Source organism: Falco punctatus (genome assembly GCF_963210335.1).
Source record: "Falco punctatus genome assembly, chromosome: 3".
In the NCBI taxonomy this organism is placed as follows: domain Eukaryota; kingdom Metazoa; phylum Chordata; class Aves; order Falconiformes; family Falconidae; genus Falco; species Falco punctatus.
This window is the reverse complement of record NC_137582.1, coordinates 39,789,878-39,806,397: the sequence shown is the minus strand read 5'-3', so window position 1 is coordinate 39,806,397 and position 16,520 is coordinate 39,789,878. Positions and strand designations below refer to the sequence as shown.

Below are 16,520 nucleotides of genomic sequence, written 5' to 3'. Positions count from 1 at the left end.
TGTCACTTGTGTCACAGGAATACCCAGCTTTGGAAATCTTCACTTCAGACTGCTTTTGCCACTCAGTTTCTCCTTGTGGATGGTGTTTGAACATCTCAAAACTCCTTCCAATTGTCACTTGGCAATGTTAGTGTTAAATCATCATTTTCAAACTATTTACTCAATGCTGATGTAATTTACATATGAATATGGCCCCAAGTTCTGGTATTAGTTTGGGATAATTGTTTTTTCAGGTTTTAGTAAATACATGTGCTAAGCTCATTATAGAGTGTGTTTGAACTATCTTGTCAAGCATTGTTCATCTTTTGAAGCAGCAAAGTTGCAATTAAGCACCAAAACAAGAGCAAAACGACCTGTTTCTTAGTGGTGCTAACCCAGGTGTAAAAGCAACAGCACTGAACTTCAATAAGGTAAACCGATGAACTTGCTGAAGGACTCAGGTTTTATCTGGTTCAAAGTGAAATGAAAACATGAAAGAACAGAAGAAATAATTTTCAGTGCAAAATTTGGTTTGACACAAATGATATTTCTCTGTTTTTCAGCTTGTTAATACCCTTTTTATTATCTTAGAGTACTATTTAGAAATATTTTAGGATAAAATGAAAAGGGTATTTCCAGTTAATCTCAGTAAAAGGTTGGTGTTTCTCCTTAAGCCAGTTCATGCGTCATACTGCTTTCACTTGTCCAGCTACTAATATAAATGATGATCTGTTGAAGCGCATCTCTCTTGGCAATATATAAAGCTGGCAAGGATTTCTGGACAGTTGTGTGCATTTACTTTATGAACAAGTACACCATTCTGTGTACCAGCACTCACTGCATTGCATTAAATAGTCTTGCAAATATAGAGTGACTTTCTGAGAGTTTTAACTAACAAGTCTTTTGTTGCAGGGATCTAAGACTTGCAGGAATTGTGGCTTCTGTTTTGTCAGGGCTGGTAAATTTCTTTAAAGATTATGAGGGAGAGAAATTAAGCTAATCTGAGAATGAACAAGGGGATGAAAGGCCTCCATCTTCTTTGCCCTGTACCATATCTACACTTACCGTAAATACCTGGAATGAAACTATGGACACATTTAACGACAGACATCCTTTGACTTCAGTGTATCCCAGATGACACCATTAACATATGGTCTTCTCTGCTCTTACAGAAAAAAAAAAAAAAAAAAAATCTGCTACGACTGGTTACACTGAGATAGTAACCAGTTTCAGGATAATGTCTTGTGAGTATGGCTAAGGGACAGCAGTAGTATTTTTTTGTGGAAAATCTTCTGGAATTCCTAATTTACCTTGTCTGATAATCTGCTCTACAGGGTGGAGGTGGATGCAAGATCAAATCCTGACTAATAAAGATTGAGGCCTGTACCAGGAAAGCACTGGTATGCGGGCTGGAGTACCATGCTTCCACTCTTTTTAATCTTTGAGCTGATTGAAGACTATTCTGTGAAAGCTGGGCCTTTTTTCATGTGTTGGCAGCTAAAATGTTATAGCATATATTGGAGTAGTCTGTGTTTGCCTGTACAGATTATTTTCTTAATGGACAACACTAAAACTGTGAAGAAAATGCAAAAACGTAGTTTTGCATTCTTGCTATGTAAGTCTTTGCATTGTTGCCAGCCCATCCTGTTCTTCACCTATGCTGCAGCATTTTTATAGCCTTACAGAATCTGGCTGAAAGTCTAGACATGCTTTTTACAATATTGATATGTACAATAACATAATTTCATATGATGCTTTAGAATGTAAAGGTTTGTAAAAAAAAATAGCCATAAAATCTCATTTGCTGTGTCACTATATTTATGGCACACAATTCGCTGATGGCACAGCGCAGGGATTATAAACACAGCAGTCAGAGTTTAATCATTCCCATCAGCAGTGATTTCACTCATCCTCAGACATCCTTAAATGTACCATCTTTAAGCTGACATAATACAATCTGTCAGCGTTGTGCCTTTTTGTTGAAAAATAAGGCCCTTGACTCTAAACTTGTAACCCTAGAATTTAAAATAAATAAATAAAAAATAAAGGAACCTGCATGGTCACCACATAACTCCTGGTACAATGCTTTTTCACTGCTAGAGAGAGTGCACAGGCATGAAAAAAAAGTTCAAAGTAAGATTAAGTGGAACATGAAATGGTGATTTAGCTAGCTGCATTGTTCTTGAAAGTCAGTAATGAATCACTGACCCTGCATCATTTTGCAGGATCAGATTTTCCGATAAAATTTGAAACTGAGCATTTGGCTAAGTATAGTCATTAAAGTTCACATTGAGCTCTGCAGAACAGTGAAGGTATTTTCCTGGATGTTTTAGCTGTATTATAACTTGGATACTTGCATTCAGCCTTCTTATATTTCCCCTGCTGATTGACAGGAAATGCTCTAATTTTTAATCTATTGAGTTTTTTTGGGGGGTTGACTTTTTTTTTTTTGCTGTCTCCTGTATTCTGCTGAATGTATTTTGTGCTGACAGGGGCACACCTGGCTTTTGCAGAGAGGAAAAATCAGTTCAAGATAATGGTAGTGGATTGTCAGGTTTGTATTTGAGTTTAGCAGTCTAATGAAAATAAGATGCTCATCTTCCTATTTGCATCTGGAGTTTGCACCTGCAAGTAACTGTTGACCAATAGCTGACTTTCTGGCAGATCTGGCTGTTATGGTTTATACTGGTATCCAACTTAGGGGGTTTAGCCTCACTAATTTTCAGTGCAACTCAGGTGATGTAGACACCTTTGATAGTCAGTTAAGAGAAACTGCAAACAAAGTTGCAGGTGAAATAATTTGTCTGAAGGGTTAAAATATGTAACACACCCATTGAGATGACTTTGTAAGAATGAACAAGATGCATTATCCCTGTTCCTCTGAAAACTCTCCTTAATTCCTGTTGACCAGGACTGTTTCGTACTATTAGGGTAAGGCAACATAGTTAAGTTTGTGATATGTTATGTATTACTGAAAGTCCCTCTCAGATGCTGAAGAGTATGAAATTTGGCTAAATAAAGCCTCTGTCTTCTCTCTAGTGTATTGATGCTGACTGTGATCCATGCCATTTGAAGAACTGGTAAAGTCCAGTTGTAAAATATTTTTAATTTTTCTGATCTGGGGCTCTCCTTTTCAAAGACTTCTGTTGAAATACAGATTTCAGTTCTTAACATATGTTGGGATAGATAGAATCACCCTAACTTCAGTGTTCCTTTCCAATCTTAAATATCTCTTGAGGGTGAAAGCAGATGAGAAGGAAATAATATTTGTTTTAGATAGGTAAAAATTCAGTTACAATTTCAGCTAGCCTTGGAGCTTTGTTAGAACATTTTGAGATTATGAATGGTGCCTATGGCTTTATGGTACCGTCGGTACAAGATGAGCAAGTGGTGTCTCAGCAGGTCACAGTACTACTGATTCTTTAACATCTGCATCAGAATTTCTGTTATTTTTTCTAGCATTCAGGAAACACTTGCTCTAGTTTCTCTTTCAGAAGAGAAAAGATGTTCTGTAAGACATAAAAAGTGTATGAGTAGCTCATTAAAGAGTTATAAGTAACCAAGGAAATTCAGGTACAAATGGAAGCTGTTGTTACATGTGGATTAAACCACTTCCGTTATTTAATCTGCCAGCATAACTTTCAGCCTTGCTTAGGTAGCCTAGATGTGCCTTTCCATGTTCTTTACAGCACTGTGTTCTCTAACATATGCACTGTTGGCTGTTAAAAGCCTAGAGTTTCACAGTCAATAGAAATGTCTGACTTTAGGGGCCAAAAATACCAACAGGAGGAGGACTGAAATAAGAGTGGCAGCTTTTCAGTGCTGAGAAAAACTATCCTGTATATAGCTTGTAAAACACTTTATAATCTTCCCAGATTAGGGTCATTATGCAGTATAAAATATTTATTAGCAAATTAATAAAAAGAACACACACAGTAACCAAGCAAACTTAGAGGCCAAAAGAAACCCCAGTGTAATCAGTGGAACTTAATTGATTTCATATGAGCTGTTTCTACCTCCACTTTCGTTGAACTTGGTCATTTATACAAGTGCTTAAAAAAATTCATGAAAACACCCTGATTAGCACTATGTCAAAAAGTCTGATGAAACAATGGCTTTGTTTTACTAAATTAAAGGATTTTAAGATTAGGATTAATTGCATTTTATGAACTTGAACTCCAATCAAGAAAGGAATGTCATTTTCTTACCAAAAAATCAGCATTGTTGTATACAGCTGGAAAAAAACATTCAGAGGGGCATCAAAGAATAATATTGTGCTCTGTCTCTTGTTAATACAGAATGTGGAATTCCAATTTGCATTTGCATCACTTGGCAAACCTGCTGTAAAAACAAACTCAACACCACCATTCCCCTTTTTTAAAATATTTTGTCTAGTTGTATTACCAGAGATCTTTGTCAGAGATCTTTGCTTGAGGTCAAAGAGGCCATTGTATTGCCTGTATTCATAAAAGTGTAAATAATCTAACAGGACATAGAAGATTGACATGAGTTGAAGGTATCTCCCTTAGTCTTTTTCCAAATTGAATGCAGATGTTTTTAGGGGAAAACTACTGATGACAGGAGTGATCTCAAAATGAAGCAGTAAAAGAGTTACCCTTCCAGTGACAATATTTTTAATTCAGGTGATATAAATAATTGGAATGGATCTCTCTCCAAATCTTTTAGCCCCAAGGACTAAGTGTTACAAAATTAGTTGAAACAAAGCAACTATAAAAAAATACACCTTTCCCCAAGATCAAGATTTTAATTCAGGATCAAGCGTGATAAAACCATTGCCACCCCTTCTGTTTAGCAGTACGAAATGCCTTTTGCCCATCCCGTCTGCCTCATAAGGTACGGTTTCCCCAGAATATTTCCAGTCAGTGGCTCAATGGCAACTAAAAAATGCCATTTATCCTTCTTCCCTAATAAAAGTACACATGAAGATACTGCTAATTGTCTAAGAGCCAGCGAGTCCCACATGCTTTGCCTAAAATTGAGCCAGTTTGTTGCAGTTTTCTAAGCAGATCACAGGACTGAGCTTCATTTCTTCTATCAATGTTAATAAGAAACATAGAAACAGATGTGAAATTTCTTTAACATGAAAGGACTCTTAGTTCAAATGCAGCACTACACATTGTTTGCTTTCTACACGGTGTGCTTTCCACCTCTTTGTTGAAAATTAGGCTTTTATGTATTTAAGAAAACATTTTGTGAACCACATTTGGTCCACTGGCTGCATGATTCAGTTCATACATAAAATATGAAACACATTAAAAAAGGTCATTTACCCAGGATCCAAAGTGATTGGGGTATCTGCACCAAAAATGTCAACACTTGGGAACAAATTCATGTAAGGCAAAAATTCCAGAGGTACCCAAAATCAAACATATGTCAGATGCTAATGGATTTCTCTTTCTCTCCATGTCATTAGGGTTGGACTTGCTTGAAATGCTTAAATCACCATTTCTTAACAGAAGGCTACATATAACCATAAGCACGTTTCTTCTGATGTAAATCTGATACTTTACTGAATGTTGTTGTATTTTTCACTTCACAATGACTGTTGAACCATAGGGAAGCAGAAGAAATGAAAGGGGGAAAGTAGAGTAAAAGCTGAAACAGCTGTCCTTCACACATCTACAATGGGGCATTCCTCACCTGAAAGGCCTGTGATTGCTTACCTTATCCTTACACAAGAGTAACTGAAGCAGGGACAATATCACTTCAGAAGCAGACAAAAAACTGAAAACTTTTTGATTACTAATCCTTCCTTGGAAAGAGGAAGAGTGAAGAAAAATTACCCAATTTATTTAGAGTGAAAAAAAAAATAATACACAGTTTACATTAATCTGCTTTTTAGCATAGAGTATAGAGTATACGGTAAAAGGTAAGTTCACATTTCTCACCATCTTTGTTGCAGGCTAAACTATAGTCACAGGAGTCAAACCAAACCTGCAGAGTTGCTTTTTCCTCTATAAAAAAAAAAGTCCTTTAGATGGCAGCTTCACAGAATATAATTGTAGCTGGATAAGCAGTCTATATTTTCTCACTGTTAAGTAGTAAATGCGAGCAGTGTTTTAAATTCAGTGGTTTAAATGAATGGGTTTTAATGTCATTTCACTACTTTGCCTAAGGACAAAGCTAAAGTATACCATGTTGTGAACAAATAATCCTACTCAGTCTAAAGCACAGCCCTGAAAGCATAGCATAGCAGGCTCTTCAGAAGTTTTGGGAACCAAAACATTAAATCATGTCAGAAATCAGAGTAACTTGACCTAGGTACAAAGACAGTTAACAAGTTCTTCCTAAAATGGGAAGAAGCTTTCTGTAGATAGAGGGTTCTTTCCCCTGGGTTCTAGTGTCAGAGGGTTGAGATGAAGTTCAAAGTCAGATAAAGTCAGTATCTTTGACCTTATTTTAGCAAAACAAACACTAATACTGAGTGTCAGTAACAGCTCAATAGCAATGAAGTTTTTCTTAAAGGATAGCATAGGGGCCTCTGCTCTCCCTTCCTTTCTGAGGGTGAGCTTGTTCCACTGCTGGAAGACTGCACTTCAAGTCAGCTCAGAAACTGAAGGATGTCAATGTATTAGTGTGGTGAGAGCAGCTCCATGGACACGGACAAAGAAGGAAGGATTTGGATCTCATCAGTATTGTAGTTACTGAACACAAAAGCCAGGGACTTGCTTTATGACTGTACATCCTGAATAAGAAGAAACTTCCAAGAAGCTGTCATTCCACAATGATTCTTAGTCCACCTTTTCTTGATCATGTACTTAAACAAATGTTTCTTCATTTTGAACTTTTTTCTGAGTTTGTACAGAAGTTTAGCATTGACATTTTCTTCTATGGCATCTGTCCTTTTGGCTTTTCACTTGCTACTTTTAATCAGCTTTATCTCCCTTTAATGACACTTTTTGCTCCCTGTCTTCTTGACTTTTTATTAAAAACCTTTCAGGTAGGTCTTCTGACACAATTCTAAGCCTTGCCTTTTTAAGATTTGATTTACTTTTATGTTTAGTAAGTAGGAATCATCTTCCCCACATATGACTACATTTTAACTGTGTTCCAGGATTTTGGATTTTTTTCAAACTTTTTTTAAAATTTCATATATGGTGGTGATCTGTGATTGTGCATCTCACTTATAATGTATAAGGGCTTCATCAAAGTGTTGTTTCAATCTTAGAAGGTAACTGTGCAATAATTCTTGACAGTTGCAGACGAAGTTATATTGGTTGCTGCTGCGTTCAGTTCTGTCCAGTATTGCAAATGCTGTCTTCATGTTTAGAGCATTTCTAATCTTATTTCTTCACAGCTGCAGTCTAGACTTTCCAAAATAAAACCTCTGTCCAAAAGCAGGATACAGTTTAGGGCTATAACTTGCTTCTATACTATATGCAGTCTTTGCTGTGTCTCAAAAACAAGAGTTGTTTCCTGCTTCACTTTGCTTTTGTCTTACAGTTTCTTTGGAGCTGTCACTTTTGACTTCATGTTAGATATTCCTGTGGGATATTGCTTTACAAGTCCATTCTACAATACTATTGTCTTGCTTTTCTTCCAAGAAATTGATCTGGCTCTGCTCTGCAATCATAGAACAACACAGATTGGAAGGAGTCTCAAAGCAGGGGCAGCTCTGAGCTCAGACCAGGTTGCTTAGGGATTGTCCCTGTTGGGTCTTAAAAGTCCACAAGAGTGGAGATTGTCCAAACTCCCTGGGCAACCCATTCTGTTGCTGACCAGCCACAGGAGGGAAAAGCTTCTTAATAAATTCCAACCAAACCTCTTGTTTCAATTTATATCCATCTTCTCTTGTTCTGCTGTGCACCACTGTGACTATACTGGCTCCATCTGCTCAGTTACCTCGTCATAGCTTCTGCCAGACTGCTGTCAGGTCTTGCCCAAAGCCATCCGTCCTCCAGGCTGAACGAGGCCTACTCTTAGCCTCTTCTCAGGGCAAATGCTCCAGCCCCTGATCATCTTGGTAGCCCTCTGCTGAAGTCACTCTATCCTATTGGTGTCTTTCTCATATTGGTGGGATGTGTCTGGGGAAACTGGATGCTCTACAATATTCTAGATGGTGTCTAAAACTTCCAAGTAAAAGTGAATAATTGCTTCTCTTAATACATCCCAGAAATCTGTCAGCCTTTGATGTGAGGACACACTGCTGGCTTATATTCATTTTGTCTACCAAAGCCCCAGGTCTTTTTCCACAGAGCTGCTCCCTGCCAGTATCCCAGTAGGTCCAGCTTGTATCAAGGGTTTCTTCCCAGCTGAAGGATTTTACATTTGTCTTTGCTGAGTTCCTGTTGGCCCATTCCTCCAGCCTGTCTGTCATTTCTCCAACCTTTTTCACTTCTTTTCCGATCAGTCAAGCATTGTAGGACATTCCCTCCTTCTGTGAAGTTGGGTTCCAGCATCTCATCTCTGCTGGGTCTCTGTCATCTTCCCAGATGCTGTGTAGTCTGTTCCTTGTCCCACATCTCCTTAATGCAGTGATCTGACTCCTCAGCCAGCGTACGGCTCCTGCAAGTGAGGACACAGTCCCCCGCCATGTCATCCTGCAGGCTAGGATGTGGATGGCCACAGCCTCCCTCCAGAGCTCTCTGCCTGGGTCAAGGCCTCTGCTGTGCCAGAGTTAGCTGCTCCAGATAGGACAGGGGACAGTGCCCCACGGTTACCAGTGCCACTTTGTCCTCAGTTACCCATTTCCCTCCATACACCCAGCTGCACAAATAGCTGTTCTAGGAGCTGCAGGCAGGACCTGACAGTCAGTGTGGGTCTCTTCCTAACACTAGCTGAACGGCTGCTTGACACTCCCAAATCAGGTGGCAGCTGAAGATAAAAGATGTATGCACTTTTGGCCATAAATAGCTGACAGAAGCATTTAGAAACTGCTAGATTTGGTAGAAGAAAAGTGTGGAGTAGCTACCTTTTCCCAGCGATATCAGTCACTCCAATGTTCCTAGAAGACTTTCTAGAAGTCCCCAAAGATATTAGAAGGCCTCAGAAGATCTAAAAGAAGAGCCTGGAGACTACTCTGCATACTATTGTGTCTGTTAGCTTCAGTTTGGCATATTTTTGTAGCTATCATTTATGTTAAAGTCTCATTCTCCTAGCAATCTCATTCTCCATTTTGGGTCTCTGATTCTTACTACAATTTAGTCTTGAATTAGGGATTCCATAAAACCTCAAAATTACATGTTTAACTCAACAGTCTCAAATCTGTTGTAAATGTTTGAAGAGTTTCATCCTTTGCGTTTTCATAGGAAATTGATATCTTTCTATCTAGGAGTTCTGTTTTCCTAAATTATCTGTAGTGGAGTCTGATAGCTGCCTTATGCCATTTCAATTTTCTGGAATAATAAATGGTCCTCCTACCTCTGGCCCAACACTGTGTTTGTGTGTGTGTGCGTGTGCATGTGCATGTGCATGTGTGTATATATATGTATAAAACATCTTTTGCTTACCTTTTTTATTTTTAAGTTGATTTGTTCATCCTTAAGAAGAGATTAAATCCATGCTCAACCTTTGTGCTGCATTTCTGAGGAATTTTTACTGCACTGAAACTTTAGCTTATTAGTTATTAGGCATTTAATAACTCAGCACTCAATCTTTCATGTTTTAAGAAAGTGTTCTTCCATTTCCTTAGATGGTGGTCTGTGGGAAACTTGTGTCAGTACGTCTAACAATACAATGCTGAGCAAGTTAACAACATAAAAATAAAAATATTGTGAAGGTGAGAAAGAGAGATCTAAGCACACTTCTATCACAATAAAAGAATGGTTAAAAATCACAATGCTCATGCAATACTGTATTCTACCCCAGGCCTCAAAAGCTTATCTGTTTAGTGCAAATAGATGAGATGGAAAGAAGACAGAAGGGCATTTAGAGACACAGGTTTAGACCCTTCCCTGAAGCTGTAAGCAGTAAAGTACATTGCCCAGAGTAACAGAGAAGGTCAACAAGTGATCCAGAAATTGATGTTACATTTTCTGTGTCCAGTACAGTGAACTGGTCACTAAACCATATTGCATTCAAAGTTAATACCTAGAAACTGTTTCAGGTTTAAATTTAATTTCCTTAAGCAAAGTTCATTTGGGTATATTCAGGTCAAACACCATTTAGAAGGTTCTTTTGCTCACAGAAGTTGCATATGAAGGAAGATGAATTCTCTAAAGGTCAGGAAAAATACTGCAGAATATACACACCCATTCCTCAAAACTGATGCCAAGTTTCTATGTATCTTTCCATTGAAAAAAAAAAAAAAAGAAATATTTAAAGTGATGAAAATGACACAATGCTAGAATCAGAAACTGATTTGCAGTTGACAGACGTTGAGCACCCACCCAAATATTCTTTTTCACTTCAGTACTCTTCAAAATTGTAAAGTGAATTCTTCAATCCAGTGGAAATGAAACATGAACTTCTGCACTTGCAATGAGAAATGTTGCCTTTTTTAGTATTGGTATACACTGGATTTTTCAACTGCATTTTCAATTATAAAGATGCTTAAAGCACCATATAAAGGAACTACATTACCAAGGAACTATGAGATAACACAAAATAGTGCTTAGGTTTGGTCACGATGAGCCCACAAGGCAAGCACTGCAGACACTACACTGATGGTTAGGGAGATTTTGTTTTACAATTTATGTATCCAAAGAAGTTAAGCACTGATGCATTTATGCTAGTTATGATAAGATTCCTAAGCAATGCCCAGAGTAGTGAAATATGACACAATATCCAAAAGAAAGTCTGGAAAATGTATCCTTAATATGACAAGTACACAGCCTAGAAAATTCTTAACCCTTCTACTTCTCTTCTCTGTGGCCAGTGGTTTCTGCTGATGTATTAGTGAAAAGAATACTGATTTTATCAGTGCCTCAAAGTGTGCTAATTACCTCATTTCTAAGAAATGTTATATTATGCCTGGAACAGCTCTTTAGCATCCACTCTACTCAGCAGTAATTTCTTGGCAAAGCAGAGTTCTTGCTACATGTAATTAGCATTTCCTCCCATTATAAATAATTGTTCCTCATTTTCTACTAATTCTTTTCTAGGCCGTTGATATACTTCCAGTAACAATAGACAAACTGTTTCATGAGCCTTCCATATGCCAATTTTATTACTGTTGTGACCCAGTCCTGTGCCATTGGCTCCACAGTATATTAAGAATATTAATGATTGTGCTTGATGGAAGTTATATTCTAAACTTGTTTGGAAATTCAGGAAAAAAATTTAATACTGAGAATATGGTTGCCCATATTGTACTTGTTCTATCTTCTTTGTTTAAAGCTTTGATTTCTGGGTGGAATTTGGATCTAGTACATGTCGATATATTGGATAGCATTCAGCTGAAGATGGAGAGACCAAAAGTGGTGTTTCTGTATAAGCTGAGTGCTTAAGCCTCCATTGTAGTCAACAAAGATACAGTCAATACAGTCACTGATGTTCAAGCAGCCTGCCAGGGTGGGTGACTGATGCAACTTCAGATGTCCTCATCTGGTCACCTGCCGTACTCCAAAAAGGCACAGATCTTCTTAAGTCCCACGTCATATCTGTGAAGCAGATATCTCAAATGTCTGTGCATCTTAAATTAAATTAGAAGTCTATGTCTGGGCAATGAAAAATCTACCTTGGTGAGCTGAAATCGTTACTAGGCTCCACTGTTCATCAGCCGCCAAACTGAAAACTACCACTACAAGCCTGATTGTCTTGTGGTTCAGACTTCATCTATGATACTGCTGTAGTCGATGACATTCCTGTCACTGTACTGCCAGAAGGAGGTAGATATTGCCAAAGCATTCTTGAATGAAGGATTTCTTTCCTATTCTCACTTCACTTTGTGCTAAAAAGGCCATCCTTTTTTTTGTTTGTTTGTTTTTTGTTTGGTTTTTTTGTTTGGTTTGGTTTTGGTCCTTGAGGTACAGTAGAAAACTTAGCTTCTTTCCCAGGATGATCCAGAGGCAGAAGTAGATCTATAGTCTAGGACTTGGCAGAGCTCAGATCAAAGTACCACCCCCTACGTGATTCTTGAGTAACTACAGGTATGCTACTTCGCAATGAACCATCATTGTCTCTGTGCGATGGCTATCAGTATGACGAAGTATCAAAAGTAAGGTTTTTTGAGAAATTTGAATGTGTGAGACTTTTTGAACTTCACTATGCCTGGAGATACAGAACAGGAAAAAATACACACTTTGTGCTTTGATTTTATGAATGAATTCTCTGAGAGTAAAGTTATAATATCAAAAGTATCTGGAATCCCACAGGTATTTCTAAGGTAGTTAAAAATAAAAGAAATTATACTAAATGTTTCAAGCTTAACTTGCTTAACAAGCAACCAGCATAAAATTAATTTGGTGTAAGTATGCTATTCTTAAATGATGACAACTCTGCTTCTATACAGTCATAACTCATTTACTAAAATAAATGTCAGTCAAAATGATAAAGTGCGTACTACTTTGTTGAGTAATGGAAGATTAGAAGATCAGAATTTATGTTTTTAATCCAAGGAATACACTGCAGAAGAACCATAAGTGTTGTAAGTCATCACTTTTATTGTGCAATGAAGGTAAAGATGGTGTATTTCATAAACTTATATCCTATTCTTTCTGACCCAAGCCTATCTTCCAGATAAAATCTTGATCTTCTGCTGATATAGTGTATTGCCATTTTTGCTTTCTGCCTATTTGTGAACACTGTTTCTGTTAAAAGTAGATATTTTCCAGTGAAACCTTAAAATCTAGTCCATTTCCTAGAATTGAGAGAGTCTTTCAGAAGATAAACAGAGTTATTTTTCTTTCTTAGTTTCTTCTACATTCTTTCTCATTCTTGATCGTATAACTTTTTTCATTGGTAACATTTGCCGACATTAAATACAAGAATTATTGCCCCCTTTTTTTTTCCAGGCTGCTCAGTAACAGTGTTGTGGCTGCCTCAGCTGGCACATTCTGTTCTTAATTAGGTTTACAGATATTTTGACTCATTCCACAGTCTCACTAATGTCTCTCTCGGGCCTGTAATAATCTTTTGTCACTAGTCTGATTGTTCTTTTTTTGTATTTTCTGAGTGGGCTGAAGACTCGGGAAATAGTTCTTTTTGTGTATGTTGCAGACAGTTCCATCCACTCCTCACTTTTCTCCTTATGAGCCTGCAGACATCTTAGATCCTTCTTTGCTTCATTCTTCCTCATTTTATCCATTCCTCTCCTTGGTGTGGACCTTCATGAAGACTTTAGTGTGGCTTCGTTGGTCTTGCTTGCCAATTTTCACTGCATGTCAGGCCATTGACTCATTTTTCAGAAGAAAACTGAATGCACACATGCACGTGATTGTCTAAGGTTCCTGTCTTAGTTGTCAAGTTTGAGAGTTACTATTGCTCTTTCACTATTTGCCACTGCTTCTTATTTGAGAACTTCAATATAATAGGCTTGGGTCGAGGCACTCTCACGCCCTAAGGCCTCTCCCGCTCATCATGTACTTTTTGCTCTTGTGCTTGTTAGTATTGCTTATAACCTTTTTTCCTACATTTAGGTGAGTAGTTACACCGACTGCCTGTTAGACATGGAAACAAATAATTAGGCAACGACCACAAGCAATGGAAATCAAGGAAATTTCATAAGCTGGCGTGTTCTTAGGGAAGTACAGCTCAATTTTACAGCTGTGAATGTTACAGCTATTTTACATTTGCTTGTCTAGCCTAGCTGTTCCGTGTACAGCCCTATGTCATAACAGCCTCCAAGTACTGCCACAGTGTATGAGGAAGTAATTATAGCAATCTAAAACGTGACTAAGTAATAAAATCTACCCTCTGAACTTCCTGAGATGTTAAGCTCGAGTCTTCCCTTTGATAACTTATTGCAGCTCAGATGAAATCAAAGGACCTGCGGCAATTCAAAGGAGCAGAGAATTCTTCCCATTGTATTCAAACAATGGGGGAACAGTTTTTAACTGTTTATTAACATTAACAAATAAGCACTTCATTTTCGAAGGAGGAAAATTGGATTAAATGAATCATCCGACATCTAGTCCTGTAGAGATAAATGACGTGTAAGTTTCTTGTACAATCATGTAAAGCAATACCTGTAGCTGCGTTGCAAGGAGCAGTTTTGGACAGGCTGGGTTTACATATGGTAATATAGCTAGTGATGATACTTTATACTTACTTAACACCTTTCATCACAAAGCACATTATCAAACATTAGTGATTTGAGCCTTATAACATGTCTGTAGAAGGCTGGTATACCATTGTAGAGATTGCACAAAGAGATTAAATGGCTTGGGTTAGGCCACACAGCGAGTGAGCAGCAGAGCCAAAAGGAAAGCGTGAGTGTTGGCTTCCAGCCCCGTGCTCCAACTACTGGACTTCGCTTCCTTAATACTTAATTCCCATATTGCTTCTCTAACAGAGCTACTGAAACTTGCGGTGTAGTATCAAACCGGTTGTGTTTCTCCCTCCTAGCTCCTTTATGATGTCACAAAATCCTGTAATTACATTTCTACGTGTCTCATTTTACGGGTTGCCCCAGGTCGCCGAGCCCTGGTGGGGGATCAGCCTGACATTGTGTTGCTCCTATCCCCTGTCTTCAGTACACAATTGCTGGCGGCGGCAGCGGCTGCGGCAGCGGCTGCTGCTGCTCTCAGCTCGCTTTCGTCATGGCCTCAGTGTTATGCCCTCAGCTCTGCTGTGTGAGTGGCTGGGCCATTCTGTGCTTAAATAATCCCAGCTATATGCTAGCTAATGTGAAACAGATGTCTCCCACGCACCGGCGAGAGCTTTCTGTCCTGCTGCTCCCGTAGTTTCTCACGGGCAGCCAGACGCCCAGGTAACCGACACCGGCTACCCACAGCCTGCCTCCGGCGCCGTTCGCCCTGTGCCTCCGCGGGTGCGCAGCCGAGGCGGGGCGGTGTGTGGGAGGTGGGCAGCGGGCCGTCCCGGCGGAGCAGCTTCCCGCGCATCTCGGCGACGGGTGGCGCAGGGGCCCTCCCGCTGCCCGGCGTGGCCCAGGGGGAGCCCCCCACGCCGCAGCAGGACAGGCTGCCCCGCGGGCCGGACGAGCCGGGCCGGGCCGGGCCGGGCCGGGCGCCGCGGGTTCCGTTTCCTGTGAGCGGGGCAACCGCGGCGTGCGAGCCCGCGCCGCTCGGCGGGCGCTGGGGGACCTGTGTGAGACAGCGTTCGCCAGGCCAGCACGCCGCTTGTGAAACGAGGGGCGAAAATCAAACGCGGGGAAGGGGAAAAGGTAGGAAGTGCCGAAAAAATAAAGTCCTGCATGTTGCCCCTTTGTACTATAGAAACCGGGGGTGTGACTGCCTACCCAAACCACCTCCGCGGCGGGGATGCCACCCAATGGCCGCCCCCGCGCTGCGCAGAGCTCCTCCCTCTGCCTGTGGCTGAGCGAGACTTCAGGGAAACTGCCCGGGCTGCTGCCGGCTTGACATATAAAGGCTGTTAGCAGCTCCTGTGGCCAGAAGCTTCAAAACCAGCAGAGTTTTGTTCTTTGGGGGTTTATAATAAGAGACACTCCTTCAGAAAGGCTCATATCATCATATAGGAGAGTGCTATATGTACTGGGAGAACAATAGACTGTATTCTTTTTTTTTTTTCTTTGCTTTCCTTTTTTTCTTGGTATTGTCCAGAGGTAAGCCATTCAGCTCAGTAAGTTTGCTTTGCATGCAGTATTATCAATGTTCATCACATTTTGCTGAAGTTAAGATTTGAATGCTATTTCTAAGATGTCTTGCTTTCATGCTTTATGTGTTGTCTTTTGCCTACTAGTTTATCTGTGCCACATTGTGTCAAAACAATCCATGCATATGGGATAGGCATAGCCTAGGGTATCTTTTTAATTTTCAGTGGAAAACATGCTGTGAGGTTTTTTTGCAGTCTCGTGGTTCAAGATTTAATAGCGTGGTTTATGGACTGATCTGGTGTGATAGCACTGTCACTATTTCAGGAATACTCCTAGCTCTAATCATGTAATTAATGGTATAATGATACTTCATTTAGTGTGTTTGTAGTAAGACCATAACATTTCATGTGGTTGTTGAAAATTGCTTAGTAACATGTGTTCTGACTGTATTGTTTTTATGACTGAGCTGATGATAGAATAATTTTTCTGATCACAGCCTGCCAGTTCACTTTGTCTTCCTACCCAGATGTACAGAATCACATCTTTGACATCTTCTCTTCTACAGATCGGTTTCCTACTGCCCTAACTTAAAGCAGAGTACTTCTGTGGCCTGTCTTTCTCCTTTGGCCCCAAAATGACAGTAATCACTGCAATCAGTTGTGCTTTCTTATTTTCCATTCTCTGTGAAACAAGTGCATTAGTGTTACCCAACTCCAGTGACCTGCTCCTGTCAGACAATAATTTTACTGACATTGAGACGGCTTTGGCAGCTCATCTGGACTCTGCAAAAATTCCCAAAGCTAGGCGGAAGCGCTACATTTCGCAGAATGACATGATTGCCATTCTTGATTATCATAATCAAGTCAGAGGCAAAGTCTTCCCACCTGCTTCAAACATGGAATACATG

At 39.6% G+C, this 16,520-nt stretch overlaps 1 protein-coding gene across 4 annotated transcripts in view; it reads left to right on the top strand.

Annotated features, from left to right (window-relative positions):
• PI15 (peptidase inhibitor 15) overlaps positions 1-16,520 on the top strand; it is a 56,057-nt gene that overhangs the window by 12,036 nt on the left and 27,501 nt on the right. Inside the window, exons 1-2 of one of the 4 annotated variants that reach the window (XM_080381265.1) lie at positions 1-14,809; positions 16,179-16,520. The exon at positions 1-14,809 is cut by the window's left edge and continues 12,036 nt beyond it. In XM_080381265.1, coding sequence (XP_080237391.1) covers positions 16,248-16,520 — 273 coding nt within the window. In that variant the 5' untranslated portion in view covers positions 1-14,809; positions 16,179-16,247. The other 3 variants (XM_080381264.1, XM_080381263.1, XM_080381262.1) reach the window with 3 other exon arrangements.